The sequence below is a fragment of the Salmo salar genome, chromosome ssa14 (assembly GCF_905237065.1).
Source record: "Salmo salar chromosome ssa14, Ssal_v3.1, whole genome shotgun sequence".
Lineage (NCBI taxonomy): Eukaryota > Metazoa > Chordata > Actinopteri > Salmoniformes > Salmonidae > Salmo > Salmo salar.
Window position 1 is genome coordinate 41,339,346 of NC_059455.1, and position 26,632 is coordinate 41,365,977.

At 42.2% G+C, this 26,632-nt stretch overlaps 1 protein-coding gene across 1 annotated transcript in view; it reads right to left on the reverse strand.

Moving 5' to 3' along the window:
- Positions 1 to 262: 262 nt before the first annotated feature.
- The window catches only part of LOC106569702 (skin secretory protein xP2-like), a 38,652-nt gene continuing 12,282 nt past the window's right edge, over positions 263 to 26,632 (reverse strand). Inside the window, exons 2-3 of the mRNA XM_045693674.1 lie at positions 11,268 to 11,942; positions 263 to 920 (exon numbers count right to left, since the gene is read on the reverse strand). Of these exons, the coding sequence (XP_045549630.1) occupies positions 263 to 920; positions 11,268 to 11,942 (1,333 nt within the window). The remainder of the gene's footprint in view (positions 921 to 11,267; positions 11,943 to 26,632) is intronic.

A 26,632-nucleotide genomic window follows, 5' to 3' on the forward strand; every position in this document is an offset into this window, starting at 1 on the left:
ATCTCTGTCCCAGACAACTGGTCAATAAATGGAAGGGAGAGTGATATTGAACAGAGATATCTATATCTGAATGTAGGCGTACATTATTTATACAATATACCACTCCCCCATTCCATGAATTAAAACTTGACCTATCAAGCATCATAACAGGACACCATCAGCCACTTACCCTAAAGTGGCTGAACATACCCCACTCTCCCCTACTACTAAAATATATAGCTGAGACAGACTGATGAAGAGACCCACTGCTTCCCCATTACGTTTAGCTCACCTCTAGAGAGTCAGACAAGTGGATTTTGAGTTGAGGTGAAGGGTCTTCCCTGTTGAGATGTGACAGGGAATGGTCTTCCCTGTTGAGAGGTGAGGGGGAAGGGTCTTCCCTGTTGAGAGGTGAGGGGGAAGGGTCTTCCCTGTTGAGAGGTGACAGGGACTGGTCTTCCCTGTTGAGAGGTGAGGGGGAAGGGTCTTCCCTGTTGAGAGGTGAGGGGGAAGGGTCTTCCCTGTTGAGAGGTGAGGGGGAAGGGTCTTCCCTGTTGAGAGGTGACAGGGAATGGTCTTCCCTGTTGAGAGGTGACAGGGAATGGTCTTCCCTGTTGAGAGGTGAGAGTGAAGGGTCTTCCCTGTTGAGAGGTGACAGGGAATGGTCTTCCCTGTTGAGAGGTGAGGGGGAAGGGTCTTCCCTGTTGAGAGGTGACAGGGACTGGTCTTCCCTGTTGAGAGGTGAGGGGGAAGGGTCTTCCCTGTTGAGAGGTGACAGGGACTGGTCTTCCCTGTTGAGAGGTGAGGGGGAAGGGTCTTCCCTGTTGAGAGGTGACAGGGAATGGTCTTCCCTGTTGAGAGGTGAGGGGGAAGGGTCTTCCCTGTTGAGAGGTGAGGGGGAAGGGTCTTCCCTGTTGAGAGGTGACAGGGACTGGTCTTCCCTGTTGAGAGGTGACAGGGAATGGTCTTCCCTGTTGAGAGTGTGGGAGAAAGGTAGACTTGCTGAGGGAAAGAAAGATAGAAATACATTAGCTAGCGAAAGAGGAGACTGACAGCAGGCCCTGAGTGGAAATAACAGATGGCTATACATCCCCAAGCAGGAACCACGCAAAGGCCAGGCAAGCTGTATGTATGGCCATGACTAAATATATGCCAAGCGTAAGCCTGCAATGCATGCATTATTTTCATATCCATATGAGGAGAGTCTAGCCCCTACTATGTTAGAGCTAAAAGCAGATATGGGCGTTATCCAGCCACTACTATGTTAGAGCTAAAAGCAGATATGGGCGTTATCCATTGGGTTGAAAGAAAATGGTGGCAGAACACATAGGGGGTTTTACTTCATTTACATAAAGGATGGACCTATGTATTGTATATGCATAAAAGCAGAGCCGGGGCCTAAGGAAGGCAGTTGTTGTTCCGCGGACCGGCTCGGCTTTACTACTCTGTATTAAAGTCTATATTGAATTCACAAGTTCTTGTAAGAAGTGTTATTCTTAAGACAATTTTCCACTACATAATTTGGCGAGCATGCCAGGAGACTGTAGGGATCTCAGATAACGGCGTTTTTGGTTGGTGACGGTTTCTCTGGACAGTCTCACAAACAGGTGGCCACCCAAACTATAATAAGGTAAGCTTGTTCTTACAATAGTTGAAATGTTTGTGTAGATTGCTTCAGGAATTCAGTCTCAACGAAGGGGACGCCACGTAGGTCTCTCTATTTAAAGAACTCCTAAAAACCCAGTAGTACTGGAAGAACTTGTGAATTCAATAAAACTGCATGCATGCATAAATTGGGGGATTGTTAAATATAATATGTGTACATTTTGTTAGGATTACATGCGTAAGTAAATTCTGAACCTGCTGGAGTAGGATGTTTAGCGGGGAGGGCTTGTGCTTGCGTTAATCGGACCGTTCTAACAAACCCACGTGTGGTTTGGTTGGGTGGGGTTGTCCCGTCTGATTCTACTTGGCCGAGTCGACTGTTTCAGGACCTGTTTTGGGATGTGCGTGAACACAGCCCAATCAACCTGATCAGGCGATTCGTGTTGGGTGTGTGACTCGGGTTGCTCCTCTCGCGAGACCACTCATCTGGGGACCTTGTGTGGCCCGGGAGGTGTGTGCGTTTGCTCTCTCTTGACTGAACTGCCTGACCTAGTGTGGGGCTACTGCTACTGCGTGCGTGTGGTCAGAACAAATAAATAAATAGGTAGAAATCCCACGATACCGCTCTCACAAAAGGAATTAGGAAGAGGTCTGCTTTGGGTGGGTTGTTCATGATACCACCCAAATTAACGGGGGTCCGTTTGAAGTGAATAGTTAGGGAGCAGGAGAAACTCGACCCGATTTGGCGAGGTTCAAGTGCAAAACTAATCCTACGGATAATAACACTCCGCCTTGCTAACGGGGTCGGAAGATCAGTAGGTCCACCGCGTAGCTGCTCTGAGGAACAGAGGACAGTACGAGGGGGGGCAAACAGTGTGAAGGGAAGCTGACTCGATTAAGCAGAATTTCCGACATACTACAAAAATCCTATGAATACAAAGTTATCCTGTGTTGAGGAAGTGTATCAGGAATAGACTGAGGTTTATAGGTCGCTTTAGGTAAGGCGAGGAAGGGAAACTGACCCGATTAGGCAGGACTTTCGTCATATTGTGTATGAACGTAAATTGGAGAGGAAGGGAAACTGACCCGATTAGGCAGGACTTCCGTCGTACCATAAAAACCTGAATGAGTGGAAGCTTCTCTGTGTTGAGGAAGTGAATCAGAGAAGCTAAAAACTGCAGTTAAATATAGTATATACTGGTGTGTGTGTGTGTGCCAACTAGTCAAGGGGAAGGAATGCGCAAACCTCTCTGTGACAGTTGATTGAGTGTAATTTGAGAAGGGTGCGTCTAGTGAGTACTAAGAAGAAGAAGTGATAAATCAATAGGTATTGATTAAAAGGAACTATGTAAAGATAACACATTAACATAATACATGTGTTAAATAACTATTCTAGAATGCATAGAACTTGTTGAATAAAGTATCAAACAAGACACATATAGTATATACTGGTGTGTGAAGTAGAGCGATAAAACATACAGATAGGCAACAGATATACTATATGGTTAAAATAAACTCAGGCTATTTAGAATAAATAGTAACAACAAATACATAAAGAACCATACCATGGTATAGTCTGTAGTATATACTAGAGATATTACAGCACCGTGAAGGACGGTAGGAGGAAAACGGGGGGTAACACTGTAGTGCAGGACCCCTAAGAAGTTACACCATCTAGGAGAGAGAGTGGGTCTGGAGAGACTCTACAAGTATAGAAAATAGGTAGGATAAATTAGGAATATAAGTAACAGTAGGATAGAATATCATAAGTGAATAAATATAAAGTGATAAGAAAGTGTAGATATAAACAACAGCTGAATTAGACGGGAAAGTGTGATAAATAGGATGTAATAAAGTTCAAGTAATGGAATTTAGTAAAGCCATGGAGTCGCTGAGAGAAGCGCACAATAATTCCACCAATTTGGTTTGAATGTGAAAGAGCAAACTTGATAATGAAGGGAAACATTACCCGGTAAACTGGATAAATAGAATCAAATAAAACCAGAATAAGAAGCTCAATTTACCAGTGTTTTGAAATCAACATTCTATCATCAGAAAATACATTACGATGGGGGCCAGATGTGACTCTGCTCGCCTCGCAGACGTGCGAGGGGTGAGTAGAGCCATAAAAACCATAAAATATCAAAACGTAAGAAGATAGCTCCCTGTTTTAGATATGGGACTATGGGAAGAATGTGGGAAGAATGTGTGTAGGGAGACACTGGAGCCTAGTGCAGTAGCAGGAATGCAGGTGTACGAGAGTTTGCATCCTTTTCAATAGAGCAACAACTAATCGTTTTGAGGTTAGTAAGAATGGAACTTCCACATAGCGGTGTATGTATGATCTCTGTTCGATCAATGAGGGGTTCGTAGAGATTACAGTTTCTATGTGATGGAAGACGTATTAGATCACGTTTTACCTAACTGTTATCAGAGCACCGATGGGATTTACAAATGGTTCCACTTGGTATCATTTTGCATTGAAACAATCGTTTCTGTGGTGATAAAATACGAGGATGATTTGTTATTGGCGTCGAACAACGGAAAATAAACTTATATGAGAGTTCACCACCTTAGTAAATTAATTGGAGGAACAGGCAAAGCAAAGTGTAACATATTTGAGGTTTTCAATTTCTGAAGGCAAGACTTAACCCGGGATCGGATGGAAAATATGCGTTCTGAGGCATGGCTGAACTCTCCGCGCATGCTCAGGAAAACGTAAGGGGTTTTCAATATTGTTAGACATTTTATGCCGACATTCTCTGAAACTGCTAAAACACTAGTAGAATGGAATCAAGAGCGTGAGGAAATGTTGTCGGTTTAAAGAATTAATTGGGTTAAACGCCAGCATTGGGGTTGCCAAATTTAAATTAAAACTTTTAAAATGTTTTAGTTAGTTTATGAACATAGTGGAGGATTGAAACAAACATTTCATGATTGGAGTAAGGATAGTGGAATTATAATTATAATGTTCAGTATAAAAGTAATACTATTGGCTTGCTGACTAAAAGGTAACATTGTGAATACTAACGAAATGTACACTTTCTTTTCCAGAAGGGTTTTTCATTTTCTCTTGTCAGAAATGTCCTTGGAGAATGCGATACTGGGGAAAGCAGTTAGTGATAGTCGGCTGTTTTAAGAGTAAAAGTATCTGGATTAGGCTATAAATGGAGTTCTGAATAAAAGAGTCCTGTTCCTATGATCTTGACCTACCAGCAAGTACACACCATATAACGGGAAAGAACATGCGTTAGTGGATTTATTTAGAGAAGGAATAGAGTAAAATGGGGTGCTTGGTAATGTTTTTCAGGCTATTTTGGTGGGATGTCAAAAGCACTAGTATGGATATACCAAAGTGCAGAAGAATGGATTAGTTTACAAATGTCTGATTGAATATTGCTGGTGTCAGTAAACGTCAGGGAGGAAATATAATTAGAATTATTGCAAGCTGCACAGTTAAACGTTAGCTTGGGTGTTTGACTGTCATAGGGAAAAATAGTAGGAACTAATGATTCAGAAAGTTTGGTTCAACTCTGTTCATTACAACATATTTGGGGTTTTGAGAACCATGTGACTCAAGAAAAATGTAGTCTTTGTTTCGGTATTCGAAATAAATGTATTGAAGTGACATAAGATTTGGCTGATGTATTTTCTACATTTGGTGCTTTACAGGTTAATCTTAAACTAATGGATGTTTAATGAGTGTTGACAGTATGTGAATGGTAATATATTATTAATGTCTTTATAGCATTCTAATGATGCGATATTTTAGTAAATTGAAAAACTAAGGTTTCAATACAAGGTTATATGATGAATAAATTGAGCCTTGAGATTGTAAAAATAAAAAAGAATAAAATAATTTGCGGTTGGAAGCAAACAAGGAACTAGTGCGATGTTTGAAATAAAGATATGAACAAACATCACTGTTGTTTGGTTTTATAGTTAGATAAAACAAGTAAATTTGAGCAGGAAAGTTATGTATTCTGGACATTGTAATCTGTTTGAATTACGTATTGACTAACAAGATGATAAAACAGCATCAACTTTTTGAAGGTTCTACAGCGGTTAACCAATAGTTTTGTATACTATACTAAACTAATGACACAGGTTAAAATTATTAGATTACTGGAAAGGCCTATGGGATTTAATTTGGATGGACCTTTTTCAATGCAGTTTTAAACTGGGTATACAGGAAGATGGAAATGTTTTGAAATGTATCCAAATGGGTTCTGAAGGACAGGGACAGAGAAGGGAGAGGAAACATTTAATGGTGTCAAATGCCCTGAATCCTAAGAATTTCCCGTGAAGACTGATCAACTTCACTAGAAATTATTGGAACAGGTGGGATTTAAATATAAAATGACTAAGAAACACCAGTCTCTATTCAGAGTGTACAATTACTTTGAAATTCTATTATTTCCATATGAAAATGATGAAGAGTTGTAATCTTAAATTGACTAGTTACTCAAATAATTGTATTTTTTTTTATTTAACATGTTGTTGTTGAATCATGTGTTCAGAGGGAAAATGAGCAGTTCCATGGGGTTATTGTCTTTGGGTAAATATACACATGTGCTTTGTTCAGTCTGCATATAGAAAGGAAATATCTGTTAACAAGGGATGACAGTCACTCCAAATGGATTATGATATAAGTAAAGATGATTTCATTGTGTGTTTTTGTTTCAATACAAAATTTGCAACATTGGGATATTGAAGTTTGCGAGAGGTTATGTTGTTAAATTATCTGTAACTCGTCTGAGAGATCACCAGTAGAATAAGGAAGTTATCATGGAAGGTGATGTCAGAATGCATGGGAGAAATATTTTTACAAGTGTGTGTGAAGCTCTAACTCTCCCTAACCAGCGGAAGAGTGAGGGACAACTGCGTCAGATGACCTGTGAACTGTATCTGAAATAGACATACTGGAATGATATGTGCTGGAGGAGGAAGACTAAAAGGGGAATAGGTTACTGACCTTTCATTACCAGGCCTCTCATGACAGAAAAACAGAGGCAAATGGGGGCTGTAATATGAATAGATAGTACTGGTATTACAAGTTTAGTATAAATGTACATTTTTAAGGGAATGAAGCACTAAGGACTGAATTCTGATTTGGGTTGGACAATTTATAAAACCTTTTAGTTATGATTTGGATATAGAACTGTTTAAATGTACTAGGCCTAGGGAAGTTCTGGAAACTAAATCCTGAGACAGGGAGGTTGACAGAACTTACAGAAGATTAAAGGTTTTTGTTTTTTTGTTTTATTATGTCATTAGAAATTTAATGTTAAACTGTATTGATATAATTGATTGCATAAAAAGTTTATAGTCTGTTTTGCGATACACACAAGGATGAAGGAGGAGACCAACATTATGAGTAGTGGTTTAGTTACATTATGAGTAGTGGTCACTTATTACAAATATGCAGTTATTGTAATTTATTTTGCTCTTTTCTTGTCTGGTCAATTTATTTTTGTTTTAAGGAACATAAGTGTGTTTATTGTTCCTGAGGAGGGAATGATATAAATTGACTAAAATTGATTTGAGAATGTTTAAGTATGTATCAAACTGTGGAAGGAAATTAGTAGTAAATTATGTGTTATGGGTTAGAAGAACTATGACTGCATTGGGGATCTGAGGGGGCTCATAAATGAAGGTTATGGTAGTAGAGGGGTGTTATTTCTAGAGACTATGTATATTAATAGAAGAGAGAACTCACAGAAGAGAAAGGACAGCTGGCTGTGAAAAATATAGGGATGCACAACATAGGGACAATTCTGAGTAAATTGAACATTACACATACCTAGATTATGGGAAGAGTAAAAGTGATAGTGGTGACATTTAACACTATGGTAAAAGTTTAAGAGAGTTATGACTTGGAGTTTTAAGAGGTTGGATAGTCTTCCAACTGGAAGACACTTGACTGATTACATGTTATTCCAACAGCAGTTGCTGTAGAAACCATAATTTGTCTATCATTATGTATAAGAATATCTGTGGTAGGAGGCAAGGTATTTGAGACAATGTTTAAATAGGGCTGTTATTTAAATATTACAAAGTAATGATCTTGACATGAGAAGAAAGTCTGTTGTCAGGAAATAACCCATGTGTTAGTGCGTATGTCCTCAGGAGAAAAGCAGCACATAAGAAGCCAGAAATAACCAAGGGCATGGGCTGACTTCTAGAGATTGAGTGTACATCAAGATACACCAGGCTGGGGGTATACTTCTTACAGCACCTGTAGTGGTAAAGATCATCATGTCTCTCTTCGGTGGGCGCATAATTCTCACAAGAAGTAAGGTCCAGCTGAATAATGGGTGAGCTTGAAAGCACCATGACAGAGGACGCGGAGAGAGAGAGACTACTGTAGACATACAGTTGTTGGGTTTGGGAGCTACTTATTTTATTGGTTAATGCATCATATGAAAAAGGACAGATGTTAGGGTAATTGTGCTCTAAACAACATGTTGAAGGCATTAATGTGAAAGCATATACAGTATTGAATTACTTCAAGAAGATATCATGTTTATTAGGGATATGCCTATCAGTTGAAATGGAGCAGATGGGAAACAAAGTGAAAATGACATGATTTGGGAACACCTCTCAGAACCTGGGGCCGAAAGGGGAAGACTGGGTGGAAGCATGAGAAAGCTTTTTAGTGCTTTTATTTTTGTGGATTCCAGCAGAAAAGTATCCTGGAGGCATAGAGTCAGGTGAAGAGAGAGTGGGAATTGTCATGGTCTCAGATTTCGGTTTCCATGAATATATTTATGCATGACATATCACATTGTCAATACTGTTGTGTTTTTGTTTTTCACTTTCCAAGTCTTATGCTTAGGAACCAGAAGGAGAGGGGTCGCCAGCTTCAGCTGGAATGTTAGTTGGTGTATGATGAGTGATGGAAATAAGTGGATGTATGGTGTGATCATAAAACAGAGGCCATAAGTCTCTAAGTTTGAATGCCTCACAGAAAGAAGGCAGAAACCTGAACCAGGACCAGAGGTTCCACGTCTGGTGATCCAAGAGACCAGGTCCGAGTGTTCCGGAAGAAAGGAATGAGCCAAGGAGGGAGGGTCCCTACAAGGTGGCTCGAACAATGTTAACTGCTGTCCAGGTGAAAGGAAGCAACACGTGGTACCATCTAAACCACTATACCAAAGTTCCGTCGGAAAGGAGGGGACAACCATCAGGAGCCAGGCAGGAGCCAGGCAGGAGACAGGCAGGAGACAGACAGGAGACGAATTGAGGAGCAACTTTCAACAGCCAACAGACACTCTCTCCTGAATATCCAGAGAGTCCAGGGATGGGGAGGAGTGACATGCCTGTTGCTTCTGATGACATACCTACTCTGGCAGATACCCCTGATAGAGGTGTTGTTTAAGGGGACGGAGAAACAACGACAGGAGAATGGAAAGGAGACTTTCTTATCAACTTCTCTGTCCTCACATGGTCTTTTTAACAGACAGTGAAACAGGATAGATGAAGAATGGTAGAATGGTCTTGACAGCAACAGCAACAAACCTAGAAGAAATTGTAAAATTACCTCCCACTAGAGACTAGTACACCAACTAAGACAATAGAAAAACCATAAGAAAGTGGGTTGATGCAGAAAATCTGGACATCTGTTACCAACTGGGGTAGCTACAATGAAGAAACTACCCAAGAATCAAACATTGATCAAAAGTTTAGAAAAGCAATAACAAAAGGCTTGTATAGGTGGGCTCAGTAAGAAGCAACTAAACATAGGATGGACAATTGCATTTTGTCTAGCAAATCACATTTGTCTGATATTTTAATAATACCTGAACTTGCATCTGTTGAAGAATGTGTTAAATGGAAAATGTTCAATGTATTCAGAGTCAATACTACATACCTTTGTGTAACATAGAATGCAGATTGGCATTAGGTAGCACTAAAGGTAGAAGTGAATTAAACCAAAATATGTTGGGAGAACATGAATGTGCAACATATGACATGAGAACTGAATTAAATGGTCCTCATAATGATAGGTTTACTATGGTAAAAAGTAGATATGAATGTTTCTACAGCTATGGGGATAATGGGATAGATGTGAGAAACACTACAGTTAATTGTTCAACTATTTGGGTGTTAGAAACTGCAGGAGTTAGTAAATTTGATGATAAAGGAATTATTATGGATTACAAAGGTACATGTGGTAATATAACTCAAGTAACACTATCTCTTGCAATATTAAAGAATCAGGACAGAAGTATAGCTGATAGTTTCGGGATGTGTGGGCAGAACAAACTCTTGAATGTTTTACCAGAAGGCTGGACTGTGCCTTGATTAGAGTAACACAACAGGTGTCTATCATTAAATCACAGCAGGATGAGTCTGTAAGGCATAGAGTAAGGGAAGCCTATGAATCAGATCCCATAGTATATCTAGATGCGATTGGACAGGTGAGAGGAGTTCCTGATGAATACAAACCAAGAGATGAGGTTAAATCAGGTTTTGAATCAATATTTCTTTGGATAACACCTAATAATAACAATGTACTAGATGGAACTTTTCCTGTAGCTATGACCAAACTGAAGGGATTGTGACAAGAGGTTAAGGACAATGAACCCATGGTTGGGACTGGTTGGATTTAGCTTTAAGTAAATGGGGTTACTCCAGGAGGAGGACATGATTGCAATGATCATGGTGTTCAAGGGTTTCCTGTTTTAGTAAAGCTCCTGATTATTATGTGATTGGTTGAAAACTGGACTGATGCAATATGTATAACCTGGTAATCATTTACTATGGAGTGTATTGTCTATTTCCTTTCTACCTTTGACAAGGGATAAGTTAAGTTAGAACTTCTGAATTTTGTATACTTAAACTTGTGGGTAAAATGGGGAAATTCCGGTTACAAGTGTCCATGGACCATGTCCTTAGTCCTTTAGCAGGTGTTTTCAATTGTGATTTCACTGTTGTTACAGAGGTGTCTGTAAGGAAGGATCTTGTTTAAGTGTCGAATTTAGAATGACATTATAAGGGTTTTCTTATTTTCTATATGTTTTAAATAACTGAGATAACCTCAGGCAAGGCTATGTGTGTTTTGTGTGTTTTGTGTGGGACTAATTAGTCCCAGAGGAGGGATTATGTGGGAGAAAGGTAGACTTGCTGAGGGAAAGAAAGATAGAAATACATTAGCTAGCGAAAGAGGAGACTGACAGCAGGCCCTGAGTGGAAATAACAGATGGCTATACATCCCCAAGCAGGAACCACGCAAAGGCCAGGCAAGCTGTATGTATGGCCATGACTAAATATATGCCAAGCGTAAGCCTGCAATGCATGCATTATTTTCATATCCATATGAGGAGAGTCTAGCCCCTACTATGTTAGAGCTAAAAGCAGATATGGGCGTTATCCAGCCACTACTATGTTAGAGCTAAAAGCAGATATGGGCGTTATCCATTGGGTTGAAAGAAAATGGTGGCAGAACGCATAGGGGGTTTTACTTCATTTACATAAAGGATGGACCTATGTATTGTATATGCATAAAAGCAGAGCCGGGGCCTAAGGAAGGCAGTTGTTGTTCCGCGGACCGGCTCGACTTTACTACTCTGTATTAAAGTCTATATTGAATTTACAAGTTCTTGTAAGAAGTGTTATTCTTAAGACAATTTTCCACGACAAGAGGTGAGGGGGAAGGATCTTCCCTGTTGAGAGGTGACAGGGACTGGTCTTCCCTGTTGAGAGGTGACAGGGACTGGTCTTCCCTGTTGAGAGGTGAGGGGGAAGGGTCTTCCCTGTTGAGAGGTGACAGGGACTGGTCTTCCCTGTTGAGAGGTGACAGGGACTGGTCTTCCCTGTTGAGAGGTGAGGGGGAAGGGTCTTCCCTGTTGAGAGGTGACAGGGAATGGTCTTCCCTGTTGAGAGGTGAGAGTGAAGGGTCTTCCCTGTTGAGAGGTGAGGGGGAAGGGTCTTCCCTGTTGAGAGGTGAGGGGGAAGGGTCTTCCTTGTTGAGAGGTGACAGGGAATGGTCTTCCCTGTTGAGAGGTGAGGGGGAAGGGTCTTCCCTGTTGAGAGGTGAGGGGGAAGGGTCTTCCCTGTTGAGAGGTGACAGGGACTGGTCTTCCCTGTTGAGAGGTGACAGGGAATGGTCTTCCCTGTTGAGAGGTGAGGGGGAAGGGTCTTCCCTGTTGAGAGGTGAGGGGGAAGGATCTTCCCTGTTGAGAGGTGACAGGGAATGGTCTTCCCTGTTGAGAGGTGAGGGGGAAGGGTCTTCCCTGTTGAGAGGTGAGGGGGAAGGGTCTTCCCTGTTGAGAGGTGAGGGGGAAGGGTCTTCCCTGTTGAGAGGTGACAGGGAATGGTCTTCCCTGTTGAGAGGTGAGGGGGAAGGGTCTTTCCTGTTGAGAGGTGAGAGTGAAGGGTCTTCCCTGTGATGGTCAGAGCCTACTGAAGCTGGGAGACGTGACCTTTTAAATACTATTCTGGCTAGACCCGTGACAATGGACCGTCAGTCTCGCTCCAACTACTCTGACCTTAATAATTGTAACACTTTAACTAATTATCAGCTGCTTTGAATATGTTCTGATATTAGGTCCAGATGGAGAGAGACATGTAACCCGTAAAGTCGTTATCAGCTGCTTTAAATATGATTGCTTTTAGGTCCTTTATTCTCCTCCATTTTAGATGGAGAGAGACAAGATGGAGAATATGTTGTCAACATCTTGTACATTTCTGTTCAACTGCACAATAGTTCAAGTAAAACAAAAAAGTAATATTGTATATTTTGGGGGGATTGATGCTTCTCATTAGCATAGTGCCATGGTAATTTAGGCTACTATACAGGTTTCAATTTTAAATAAATTGTGATGATTTATTTTGAAATGGAAGGAATCCCAACCAAATTTCTCAAATTAAATGGATATTTCTTGTGTTTAGTTAAGTTCAGAGCATACACTTCATTAGACAGGTGTTTTATTATCATTAGCAGACGGGGTAACGGACAGGAATGGGAGGGGGTGGTAGAATACAGAGGGGTGGGGGGGTAGAATACAAAGGAATTGATCATGTATCATGGCGCCGGAAAAGATGGCTGACGTTTTACGTGCTCCTAACCAACTGTGTGTTTTTTTTTTTTTTTTTTTTGCGTTGTTTGCAACTTATTTTTTTACTTATTCTGTACATAATGTTGCTGCTACTGTCTCTTATGACTGAAAATAACTTTTGGACATCAGAACAGCGATTACTCACCACGAACTGGCAGAAGGACATACTGCTTTCCCGAGAACAGGCTCAAATCTCCGTCATTTGCGTGAAGAGAAGATGGAGAAACAGAGGACCGAGGTCAGGCTGCCTTCTGAGAATTTGTAGGCGATCGAATAAACCCCCGATCTAATAAACCCCCACTGCCTTCCGTTCTACTAGCTAACATTCAATCATTGGAAAATAAAATCGACGACCTACGAGGAAGATTAAACTACCAACGGGACATTAAAAACTGTAATATCTTATGCTTCACGGAGTTGTGGCTGAACGACAACATTATCAACATACAGCTGGCTGGTTATACGCTGTATCGGCAGGATAGAACAGCGGAGTCTGGTAAGACAAGGGGTGACGGACTATGTATATTTGTAAGCAACAGCTGGTGCACAATATCTAAGGAAGACTCAAAATTTTGCTCGCCTGAGGTAGATTATCTCATGACAAGCTGTAGATCACACTATCTACCTAGAGACTTTTCATCTGTATTTTTCGTAGCTGTCTACATAGCACCAAAGACCGATGCTGGCACTAAGACCGCACTGAATGAGCTGTATTCCGCCATAAGTAAACAGGAAACCGCTCATCCAGAGGTGGCGCTCCTAGTGGCCGGGGACTTTAATGTTGGGAAACTTAAATCCGTTTTACCAAATTTCTATCAGCATGTTCAATGTGCAACCAGAGGGAAAAAAGCTCTAGACCACCTTTACTCCACACACAGAGACATGTTCAAAGCTCTCCCTCGCCCTCCATTTGGCAAATCTGAACATAATTCTATACTCCTGATTCCTGCTTACAAGCAAAAATTAAAGCAGGAAGCACCAGTGACTCGGTCTATAAAAAAGTGGTCAGATGAAGCAGATGCTAAACTACAGGACTGTTTTGCTAGCACAGACTGGAACATGTTCCGGGATTCTTCCGTACACCACATCAGTCACTGGCTTCATCAATAAGTGCATCGATGACGTCGTCCCAACAGTGACTGTATGTACATACCCCAACCAGAAGCCATGGATAACAGGCAACATCTGCACTGAGCTAAAGGCTAGAGCTGCCGCTTTCAAGGAGCGGGACTCTAACCAGGAAGCTTATAAGAAATCCTGCTATGCCATTGAATAGGCAAAGCATCAATACAGGACTAAGATCGAATCATACTACACTGGCTCCGAAACTCGTCAGGAAGTGGCAGGGCTTGCAAACCATTACAGACTACAAAGGGAAGTACAGCCGAGAGCTGCCCAGTGACACAAGCCTACCAGACGAGCTAAACTACTTCTATGCTCACTTTGAGGCAAATAACACTGAAACATGCATAAGAGCACCAGCTGTTCTGGACAACTGTGTGATCACGCCCTCCGCAGCCGATGTAAGTAAGACCGTTAAACATATCATCATTCACAAGGCCGCAGGGCCAGACGGATTGCCAGGGCGTGTACTGCGAGCATGCGCTGATCAACTGGCAAGCGTCTTCACTGACATTTTCAACCTCTCCCTGTCCGAGTCTGTAATACCAACATGTTTTAAGCAGACCACCATAGTCCCTGTGCCCAAGAACACTAAGGTAACCTGACTAAATTACTACCGACCTGTAGCACTCATGTCTGTAGCCATGAAGTGCTTTGAAAGGCTGGTCATGGCTCACATCAACACCATTATCCCAGAAACACTAGACCCACTCCAATTTGCATACTGCTCTAACAGATGACGCAATCTCTATTGCACTCCACACTGCCCTTTCCCACCTGGACAAAAGTAACACCTATATGAGAATGCTATTCATTGACTACATTTACATTTACATTTTAGTCATTTAGCAGACGCTCTTATCCAGAGCGACTTACAAATTGGTGCATTCACCTTATAATATCCAGTGGAACAACCACTTTACAATAGTGCATCTAAATCTTTTAAGGGGGGGTTAGAAGGATTACTTTATCCTATCCCAGGTATTCCTTGAAGAGGTGGGGTTTCAGGTGTCTCCGGAAGGTGGTGATTGACTCCGCTGTCCTGGCGTCGTGAGGGAGCTTGTTCCACCATTGGGGTGCCAGAGCAGCGAACAGTTTTGACTGGGCTGAGCGGGAACTGTGCTTCCTCAGAGGTAGGGAGGCGAGCAGGCCAGAGGTGGATGAACGGAGTGCCCTTGTTTGGGTGTAGGGCCTGGACTACAGCTCAGCGTTCAACACCATAGTGCCCACAAAGCTCATCACTAAGCTAAGGACCCTGGGACATAACACCTCCCTCTGCAACTGGATCTTGGACATCCTGACGGGCCGCCCCCAGGTGGTAAGGGTAGGTAACAACACATCCGCCACGCTGATCCTCAACACAGGGGCCCCTCAGGGTACATGCTCATTCCCCTCCTGTACTCCCTGTTCACTCATGACTGCACGGCCAGGCACAACTCCAACACCATCAATAAGTTTGCTGACGACACAACAGTGGTAGGCCTGATCACCGACAACGACGAGACAGCCTATAGGAGGAGTTCAGAGACCTGGCTGGATGGTGCCAGGACAACAACCTCTCCTTCAACATGATCAAGACAAAGGAGATGATTGTGGACTACAGGAAAAAGAGGACCGAGCACGCCCCCATTCCCATCAACTGGGCTGTATTGGAGCAGGTTGAGAGCTTCAAGTTTCTTGGTGTCCACATCACCAACAAACTAACATGGTCCAAGGACACCAAGACAGTCGTGAAGAGGGCACGACAAAACCTATTCCCCCTCAGCAGACTGAAAAGGTTTGGTATGGGTCCTCAGATCCTCAAAAGGTTCTATGGCTGCACCATCGAAAGCATCCTGACTGGTTGCATCACTGCCTGGTACGGCAACTGCTCGGCCTCTGACTGCAAGGCACTACAGAGGGTAGTACGCCGGCCCAGTACATCACTGGGACCAAGCTTCCTGCCATCCAGGACCTCTATACCTGGCGATGTCAGAGGAAGGCCCTAAAAATTGTCAAAGACTCCAGCCACCCCAGTCATCGACTGTTCTCTCTGCTACCGCACAGCAAGTCTAGGTCCAAGAAGTTTCTAAACAGCTTCTACCCCCAAGCCATAAGACTTCTGAACATCTAATCAAATGGCGACCCAGACTATTTGCATTGCCCCCCCACCCGCTCTTTTACGCCGCTGCTACTCTGTGTTATTATCTATGCATAGTCACTTTAATAACTCTACCTACATGTACATATTACCTCAACTACCTCAACTAACTTGTGTCACCGCACATTGACTCTGTACCGGTACCCCTTGTATATAGTCTGGCTATTGTTATTTTACTGCTGCTTTTTAATTACTTCTTCCTTTTATTTCTTATTCTTGTTTATATTTTTTAAACTGCATTGTTGGTTAGAGGCTTGCATTTCACTGTAAGGTATGATGATGTTGTATTCGGCGCATGTGACTAATGCAATTTGATAGACAAACATGTACTTCCCTCTTTTTAACAGGTCAGGGGAAATTGGCTTAATGCCAATGGGACCAGACCAATGAGATGAGAGTTGATATCCACAGTGTTGTATCCAAATGAGAATTACTAAACAACTGAGTGGAGAATGGAACATGTCAAGATAACATTATTAAACACTTGTAGTAGTAAAACTCAACAGACATAAGATAATGAAATACTAGCAAGGTAATAAATTAATGAACAAAGACATTTGATAAATATTTATTAAAATCAAACTTACTGACATAACGAACACAGAGCCATCCATGCTATAATTGAGGATTATATTCTACTGTGCACTGAAGAGGAAGCCATGACATATTTCTGGTCTTATTTACATACATGAGTTAAGAATAGGTTCATGGTCAAGTGTGGGCTGTTTAGTGTATCAGTTCCTGGTGTTAATGTTCATAGTCCCAGGTGAAGAGCTGAAACAGAATCAGACTCTATATACACCATCATACACAGGTTGTCAGTATACAGAACAATAACATGAGATATGTTACTTTGTGTTCTGTTCATCACCACTTACTAACTCAATTGGACACTGGTGTAGTGATATTGATCTGCACATACTGTCCAGATGAACTTGTTACACATTTCACTCTAGAGTCAAGAACACAGAGGAACTACCATCTAGTGTTAGAGTACAGTCACTACAGTAGTGATATGAGATTCTCATGTCTCTGTCTTCGCTGTACTGTCAGACCCTGTATCTGGAGAGAGGAAGGCTGTCTTCCCTGTACTGACAGACCCTGTATGTAGAGAGAGGAAGACTATCTTCCCTGTACTGACAGACCCTGTATGTGGAGAGAGGAAGGCTGTCTTCCCTGTACTGTCAGACCCTGTATGTGGAGAGAGGAAGGCTGTCTTCCCTGTATTGTCAGACCCTGTATGTAGAGAGAGGAAGGCTGTCTTCCCTGTAATGTCAGACCCTGTATGTAGAGAGAGGAAGGCTGTCTTCCCTGTACTGACAGACCCTGTATGTGGAGAGAGGAAGGCTGTCTTCCCTGTACTGTCAGACCCTGTATGTAGAGAGAGGAAGGCTGTCTTCCCTGTATTGTCAGACCCTGTATGTAGAGAGAGGAAGGCTGTCTTCCCTGTATTGTCAGACCCTGTATGTAGAGAGAGGAAGGTGCTGGGTCCCCCTCTCTCTATAGTCCACCTGAGGGTCTTCACTGAAAATTATGATAATGCCATTTTAGTGTGAGCTATAAAAAAATATATACATATTTAAAACGTCATGAATTTCAGCCAATCCAGGTGGGATTGGGTTTTTGGCCCACAGCATAAAATCACAATCTGATCTGATTATCCAAGCTAACATATGGAATTGTTTTAAGATGGTCATTCCATGGATCATTTAGCTAGTTCATTTGGAATTTATATATATACACAGTGCCTTCGGAAAGAATTCAGACCCCTTGACTTTTTCCACATTTTGTTACATTACAGCCTTATTCTAAAATGGATTAAATCGTTTCCCCCCCTCATCAATCTACACACAATACCCCATAATGACAAAGCAAAAATAGTTTTTTCAATTTTTTTGCTAATTTATAAAATAAAAAAATGGAAATATCACATTTACATACGTATTCAGACCTTTTACTGAGTACGTTGTTGAAGCAACTTTGGCAGCGATTACAACATTGACTCTTCTTGGGTATGATGCTACAAGCTTGCCACACCTATATTTGGGGAGTTTTTCCCATTCTTCTCTGCAGATCCTCTCAATCTCTGTCAGGTTGAATGGGGAGCGTTGCTGCACAGCTATTTTCAGATCTCTCAGAGATGTTCGACCGGGTTAGAGTCCGGGCTCTGGCTGGGCCACTCAAGGACATTCAGAGACTTGTCCCGAAGCCACTCCTGCGTTGTCTTGGCTGTGTGCTTAGGGTCATTGTCCTGTTGGAAGGTGAACCTTTGCCCCAGTCTGAGGTCCTGAGCGCTCTGGAGCAGGTTTCCATAAAGGATCTCTCTGTACTTTGCTCCGTTCATTTTGCCTCGATCCTGACTAGTCTCCCAGTCCCTGTCGCTGAAAAACATTCACATTGCATGATCCTGCCACCACCATACTTCACCGTAGGGATGGTGCCAGGTTTCCTCCAGATGTACAATTTGGGATTCAGGCCAAAGAGTTTAATCTTGGTTTCATCAGACCAGAGAATCTTGTTTCTCATGGTCTGAGAGTCTTTAGGTGCCTTTTGGCAAACTCCAAGTGGGCTGTCATGTGCCTTTTACTGAGGAGTGGCTTCCGTCTAGACACTCTACCATAAAGGCCTGATTGGTGGAGTGCTGCAGAGATGGTTGTCCTTCTGGGAAGGTTCTCCCATCTCTACAGAGGAACTCTAGAGCTCTGTCAGAGTGACCATTGGGTTCTTGGTCACCTTCCCGACCAAGACCCTTCTCCACCGATTGCTCAGTTTGGCCGGGCGGCCAGCTCTAGGAAGAGTCATGGTGGATCCAAACTTCTTCCATTTAAGAATGACGGAGGTCATTGTGTTCTTGGGTACCCTTCCCCAGATCTGTGCCTCGACGCAATCCTGTCTCTGAGCTCTACAGACAATTCCTTTGACCTCATGACTTGTTTTTTGCTCTGACATGCACTGTCAACAGTGGGACCTTATATAGACAGGTGTGTGCCTTTCCAAATCATGTCCAATCAATTGAATTTACCACAGGTGGACTACAATCAAGTTGTAGAAACATCTCAAGGATGATCAATGGAAACAGGATGCACCTGAGCTCAATTTCAAGTCTCATGGCAAAGGGTGTGAATACTTATGGAAATAAGTTCAAATTTTAATACATTTGCTCCCTAAAATGTGCTTTGTCATTATGGGGTATTGTGAGTAGATTGATGAGGATGATTTTATTTAATCCATTTTAGAACAATGCTGCAAAGTGACAAAATGTGGAAAAAGTCAAGGGGTCTGAATACTTCCCGAATATACTATACAGACGTTTTCATGAGAAGAAAGATTTTCGGGATGTCTCATGGTCTGACAAACACCGCTGTAGCTCAACCACCTTCCACCGCAGATGCGGAAGGCCACCATAGGCAAATACGGTAGATTGAGACGCAGCCCACGCAAAAAAAACAGATCTAGTCTAGTTTAAATAGAGATTTTGATTTGTATTATGTTTGTATTATGTTACTTAGGTTGACGCACCGGTGCATCAATAGAGTCTACTCTAGACAATAGGTCTATATTAAAGATGAGTACCAGGTTTAAACTTTGTAACACCCTTATTTCTAAAAAGTTAACAGTTAATTGACAAACCCTTTATAGACTATGTGTAGATTCTACCCTAAAGTAAAGTCTTAATATATTCTGCTTCTCTCACTCTAAAACATGGATGTGGATGCAGTCAACAGACAACGAAACAGACAGAAAACAGAATTCTTGCTCATGTTTTATTATTTTTAAGACCTCACTTCATACAGAGACAGAGAGGATGGAAGAGAGAGAACATCTGAGAGGTTTAGACCTCACTTCATACAGAGACAGAGAGGATGGAAGAGAGAGAGAACATCTGAGAGGTTTAGACCTCACTTCATACAGAGACAGAGAGGATGGAAGAGAGAGAGAACATCTGAGAGGTTTAGAACTCACTTCATACAGAGACAGAGAGGATGGAAGAGAGAGAGAACATCTGAGAGGTTTAGAACTCACTTCATACAGAGACAGAGAGGATGGAAGAGAGAGAGAACATCTGAGAGGTTTAGACCTCACTTCATACAGAGACAGAGAGGATGGAAGAGAGAGAGAACATCTGAGAGGTTTAGAACTCACTTCATACAGAGACAGAGAGGATGGAAGAGAGAGAGAACATCTGAGAGGTTTAGACCTCACTTCATACAGAGACAGAGAGGATGGAAGAGAGAGAACATCTGAGAGGTTTAGAACTCACTTCATACAGAGACAGAGAGGATGGAAGAGAGAGAGAACATCTGAGAGGTTAAGATCTCAAGCAGCTGGTGCACCCTGGTTGGCACCGGTTTCATCATGTAGGAGACCAAGACCTTTTCTGCCACGCCCCCTCTTGTAATCATTGTTCCTTGAAAACCGGGTCGATGTTCTATTGCAGAATCTTCAAGCCAAAAATTGGATTAATCGATTGGAATCTTGCTATGGACGGTTGACAAAAATAAAATTCAGGTGATACACAATGTCTCCAGGGTTGGGATCAGTTATTTCAATTCAGGAAGATTACTGAAATTCCAATCACAATTACAATGTATTCTCCTTTAATGAGGAAACAGAGAATTTCAATTGGAATTCACCATAGAGTGGACTGGCAGCCATGTTGAGTGTACCCATGCCAGGAAGTAAAAGCAGGAAGTGTACCCTTTAGTCTGTGCTGTGATTTATTGAGTCAACTCAACTGACAACTCAGCTGACATTCTTCTAATTCAATAAGCATTTCTTTACAGCTGGCCAAGCTTTCCACTAGGCTACCCCAACCCCGGCCAACTGCTCTGCACCCCCCGCAGCAACTGGCCCAAGCACCCCCCCGTTTCTCCTTCTCCCAAATCCAGACACCTGATGTTCTGAACGAGCTGCAAAATCTGGATCCCTACAAATCAGCTGGGCTAGACCATCTGGACCCTCTCTTCCTAAAATTATCCGCCGCCATTGTTGCAACCCCTATTAGTAGTCTGTTCAACCTCTCTTTCGTATCGTCTGAGATTCCTAAAGATTGGAAAGCGGCCGCGATCATCCCTCTCTTCAAAAGGAGAGACACTCTAGACCCTAACTGTTACAGACCTATATCAATCCTGCCCTGCCTTTCTAAAGTCTTCGAATGCCAAGTGAACAAACAGATCACCGACCATTTCGAATCCCACCGTACATTCTCCGCTATGCAATCTGGTTTCCGAGCTGGTCATGGGTGCACCTCAGCCATGCTCAAGGTCCTAAACGATATCATAACCGCCATCGATAAAATACAGTACCGTGCAGCGGTCTTCATCGACCTGGCCAAGGCTTTCGACTCTGTCAATCACCGTATTCTTATTGGCAGACTCAACAGCCTTGGTTTCTCTCATGACTGCCTCGCCTGGTTCACTATCTACTTCTCAGATAGAGTTCAGTGTGTCAAATCGGAGGGCCTGTGGTCTGGACCTCTGGCAGTCTCTATGGGGGAGCCACAGGGTTCAATTCTCGGGCCGACTCTTTTCTCTGTATATATCAATGATGTCGCTTTTTCTGCGGGTGATTCTTTGATCCACCTCTACGCAGACGACACCATTCTGTATACATCTGGCCCTTCTTTGGGCACTGTGTTAACAAACCTCCAAACGAGCTTCAACGCCATACAACTCTCCTTCCGTGGCCTCCAACTGCTCTTAAATGCTAGTAAAACGAAATGCATGCTCTTCAACCAATCGCTACCCGCACTCGCCCGCCCGACTAATATCGCTACTCTGGACGGTTCTGACTTAGAATATGTGGATGACTACAAATACCTAGGTGTCTGGCTAGACTGTAAACTCTTCTTCCAGACTCACATTAAGCATCTCCAATCCAAAGTTAAATCTAGAATCGACTTCCTATTTCGCAACAAAGCCTCCTTCACTCATGCTGCCAAACAGCATGAGTGAATACCTCCAGTATTTATGCTGCAGTAGTTTATGTGTCGGGGGGCTAGGGTCAGTCTGTTACATCTGGAGTATTTCTCTTGTCTTATCCGGTGTCCTGTGTGTATTTAAATATGCTCTCTCTAATTCTCTCTTTCTCTCTTTCTGTCTTTCTCTCGGAGGACCTGAGCCCTAGGACCATGCCTCAGGACTACCTGGTATGATGACTCCTTGCTGTCCCCAGTCCACCTGGCCGTGCTGCTGCTCCAGTTTCAACTGTTCTGCCTGCAGCTATGGAACCCTGACCTGTTCACCGGACGTGCTTGTTGCACCCTCGACAACTACTATGATTATTATTATTTGACCATGCTGGTCATTTATGAACATTTTAACATTTTAACATCTTGACCATGTTCTGTTATAATATCCACCCTGCACAGCCAGAAGAGGACTGGGCCACCCCTCATAGCCTGCTTCCTCTCTAGGTTTCTTCCTAGGTTTTTGGCCTTTCTAGGGAGTTTTTCCTAGGGAGTTTTTCCTAGCCACCGTGCTTCTTTCACATGCTTTGCTTGCTGTTTGGGGTTTTAGGCTGGGTTTCTGTACAGCACTTTGAGATATCAGCTGATGTACGAAGGGCTATATAAAAATAAATTTGATTTGATTTGATTTGATTTGAAACATACCCTCGAAAAACTGACTATCCTACCGATCCTCGACTTCGGCGATGTCATTTACAAAATAGCCTCCAACACTCTACTCAACAAATTGGATGCAGTCTATCACAGTGCCATCTGTTTTGTCACCAAAGCCCCATATACTACCCACCACTGCGACCTGTATGCTCTCGTTGGCCAGTCCTTACTACATACTCATCGCCAAACCCACTGGCTCCACGTCATCTATAAGTCTTTGCTAGGTATAGCTCCGCCTTATCTCAGCTCACTGGTCACCATAGCAATACCCACCCGTAGCATGCGCTCCAGCAGGTATATTTCACTGGTCATCCCCAAAGTCAACACCTCCTTTGGCCACCTTACCTTCCAGTTCTCTGCTGCCAATGACCAGAGTTGAAGTTGGAGAATTATATCTCCCTCACTAACTTTAAGCGTCAGCTGTCAGAGCAGCTTACCAATCGCTGCAGCTGTACACAGCCCATCTGTAAATAGCAAACTACCTACAGTTGAAGTCGGAAGTTTACATACACCTTACCCAAATACATTTAAAGTCTGTTTTAGGATCACCACTTTATTGTAAGAATGTGAAATGTCAGAAAAATAGTAGAGAGAATGATTTATTTCAGCTTTTATTTCTTTCATCACATTCCCAGTGGGTCAGAAGTTTACACACACTCAATTAGTATTTGGTAGCATTGCCTTTAAATTGTTTTACTTGGGTCAAACGTTTCGGGTAGCCGTCCACAAGCTTCCCACAATGAATTCTGGCCTATTCCACCTGACAGGCCTCCTTGCTCGCGCACACTTTTTCAGTTCTGCCCACACATTTTCTATAGGATTGAGGTCAGGGCTTTGTGATGGCCACTCCAATACCTTGACTTTGTTGTCCTAAAGCCATTTTGCCACAACTTTGGACGTATGCTTGGGGTCATTGTCCATTTGGAAGACCCATTTGCGACCAAGCTTTAACTTCTTGACTGATGTCTTGAGATGTTGCTTCAATATATCCACATAATTTTACTTCCTCATGATGACATCTATTTTGTGAAGTGCACCAGTCTGCCCTGCAGCAAAGCACCCCACAACATGATGCTGCCACCCCTGTGCTTCACGGTTGGGATGGTGTTCTTTGACTTGCAGGCCTCCCCCTTTATCCTCCTAACATAACGATGGTCATTATGGCCAAACAGTTCTATTTTTGTTTCATCAGACCAGAGGACATTTCTCCAAAAAGTACGATCTTTGTCTCCATGTGCAGTTGCAAACCGTAGTCTGGCTTTTTTTATGGCGGTTTTGGAGCAGTGGCTTCTTCCTTGCTTAGCGGCCTTTCAGGTTATGTCGATATTACTGTGGATATAGATAATTTTGTACCTGTTTCCTCCAGCATCTTCACAAGGGTCTTTGCTATTGTTCTGGGATTGATTTGCACTTTTCACACCAAAGTACGTTCATCTCTAGGAGACAGAACGCATCTCCTTTCTGAGCGGTATGACAGCTGTGTGGTCCCATGGTGTTTATACTTGCGTACTATTGTTTGTACAGATGAACGCGGTACCTTCAGGTGTTTGGAAATTGCTCCTAAGGATGAACCAGACAGTTCAATTTATTTTCTGAGGTCTTGGCTGATTTCTTTTGATTTTCCCATGATGTCAAGCAAAGAGGCACTGAGTTTGAAGGTAGGCCTTGAAGTACATCCACAGGTACACCTCCAATTGACTAAAATAATGCCAATTAGCTTATCAGAAGCTTCTAAAGCCATGACATAATTTTCTGGAATTGTCCAAGCTGTTTAAAGGCACAGTCAACTTAGTGTATGTTAACCTCTGACCCACTGGAATTGTGATACAGTGAGTTAAAAGTGAAATAATCTGTCTGTAAACCATTGTTGGAAAAATTACTTGTGTCATGCACAAAGTAGATGTCCTTACCGACATGCCAAAACTATAGTTTGTTAACAAGAAATTGGAGGAGTGGTTGAAAAACGAGTTTTAATGATTCCAACCTAGGTGTATGTAAACTTCCGACTTCAACTGTTTGCTGTCTTTATTGCTTGTAATTGATTTAAGTCAACATCTAAGTATTAAGTATTTTGACGTAAATTGTTATGGCTGAATTGTTTTAAAAACCCAATAATGTTGTGGGTCCATCAGACCCGCGAACATTGGATGAATAACAAAAACATGAACACCACACAAGGGTTAAATCGGGTGTTGAAGGAGTTGGTACCGAATGGGTTGTTCTCCTTTCTTGAGCAATGTGTGAATCCTCGGTTGCCTGTTATTCCTTTTTAGCTCTTGTAGTCCCAGCTTGTTGTACAATTATTTCAAGCATTGTGTTTGCTACTACAACTTGCTCTTGTTTTCTGAATGTAAAATTCAGAAACCAAAAGAACTGGGGCATACTCATTACGCCAATTCTGTTGCAAAACATTTCTTAAATGGAAGCAAACATAAAGAAGCGGGGAGGGACCTACCTGAATTTGTCCAATAAAAACTCTTGTTTTACTCTATTTGGTTACAAACGAGAGATGGTTTCTGTAATGAATATGCCCCTGGTTGGGAATATACTCTAAAAATAAAAGCTTCCTGGAGTATTCTTTACGGGTTCTTGAAATTGAAACTGTGGGGGAACCCCTATAAGTTCTTCAAAGAACCCTTTAAAAGTGTTCTTCAAAGAACCACTTTTTTAATGGATCCTCAAATAACCTTTTGGAGAACCTTTTGGGGTTATTTTTTAAACTACCCTCCTCTCCTATTATTATTGTTATTATCACAACAATAACAACAGTAACACAATATTTTAGTTGTCAGTGTTTATTATGATTTGTGGCAAAGCAGAATTAAAAAAATCTAAATTTTACTTAAACTCCCAGAAGAGCCCTAAGTCCGATGAGTATATTCTCTGAGGTGTTGATATTAATGTGTTGATGTTCTCCGTATCCATAGCCAGAATGATTTTGCAGTTCATGGTGATCGAACCAGTTTCCTGTTATATTCATCAGAGGTGTAGGGAGGGTGAAGTCTGTGAATCCCAAAATTAGTATTTATAAAGATGTTTAACAAAACATGCACATGACAGTATTCATACCTTGGTTTTTGTGGTAAATGTGAATGAAGAAAATTGTTTTGATAATGGTTTCATACACATACCTTGTCCATAATGTAGATGTCACGCCTGCTCCCGCTCCCCCTCTCTGGCGCTCGAGGTCTCCAGGTGGCCCACCATTACACACACCTGTCACCATCGTTACGCGCATCAGTGCTTCAATGGACTCACCTGGACTCATCACTTATTGATTGCCTCCCCTAAATCTGTCTGTTCCTCTGTTTCATCCCCGTGTCAGCATTAATGTCATTTTGTTTCCCCTGTCAATACGCTGTCTTTGTTTTGTTTCATATCGGTTATTTATTAAATATTCACTCCCTGTACTTGCTTCTCGTCTCCCAGCATCTGTCCTCACAGTAGAGGCCTCCAATTACATTTTAATTGAAGAGGTAAGGGAGGAGGATGGTACATGTGATCTGCGTAACATACCAATTGACATACCTTTGTATAACTCCTCTTCTGTATACCTGCTGACAAACACAAAAGTGAGTAATTCAGTCATCTGTATCCAATACAGATAGATTTCAGCATATTCTTATAGCCTACATATTCTTACCTCTATAATGATTGATATCTATTGAATTGTGCCCATTTTGTGTTTCAGTAAGATTTGCACAAATATGAAAATATAGATGGTATCATCATAGAACAATAACAATTTAGATCATATAAGGGACAAACCTTTTTAAATAAAGGAGATCTTTACATTGTTCAGTTAAGGGCCTGCTCCTGCTGTCCTTTCAAATTGAAAATCAAAAGTTAAATTCCTGCAAGAACCCCCACCAACTAAGGAGGTTCCTCGATGAACCTCACCCCCTCTCCTACGGGAAACTTTTGGAGGCAAATTTCCGTGCCCAGAACCCTAAGGTTCTTCAAAGAACTTTGAGGATCTTAGAAGAACCCTTGTTGAACCCCTAACTTTTAGAGTGCATAGAGAGAGAGAGAGAGAGAGAGAGAGAGAGAGAGAGAGAGAGAGAGAGAGAGAGAGAGAGAGAGAGAGAGAGAGAGAGAGAG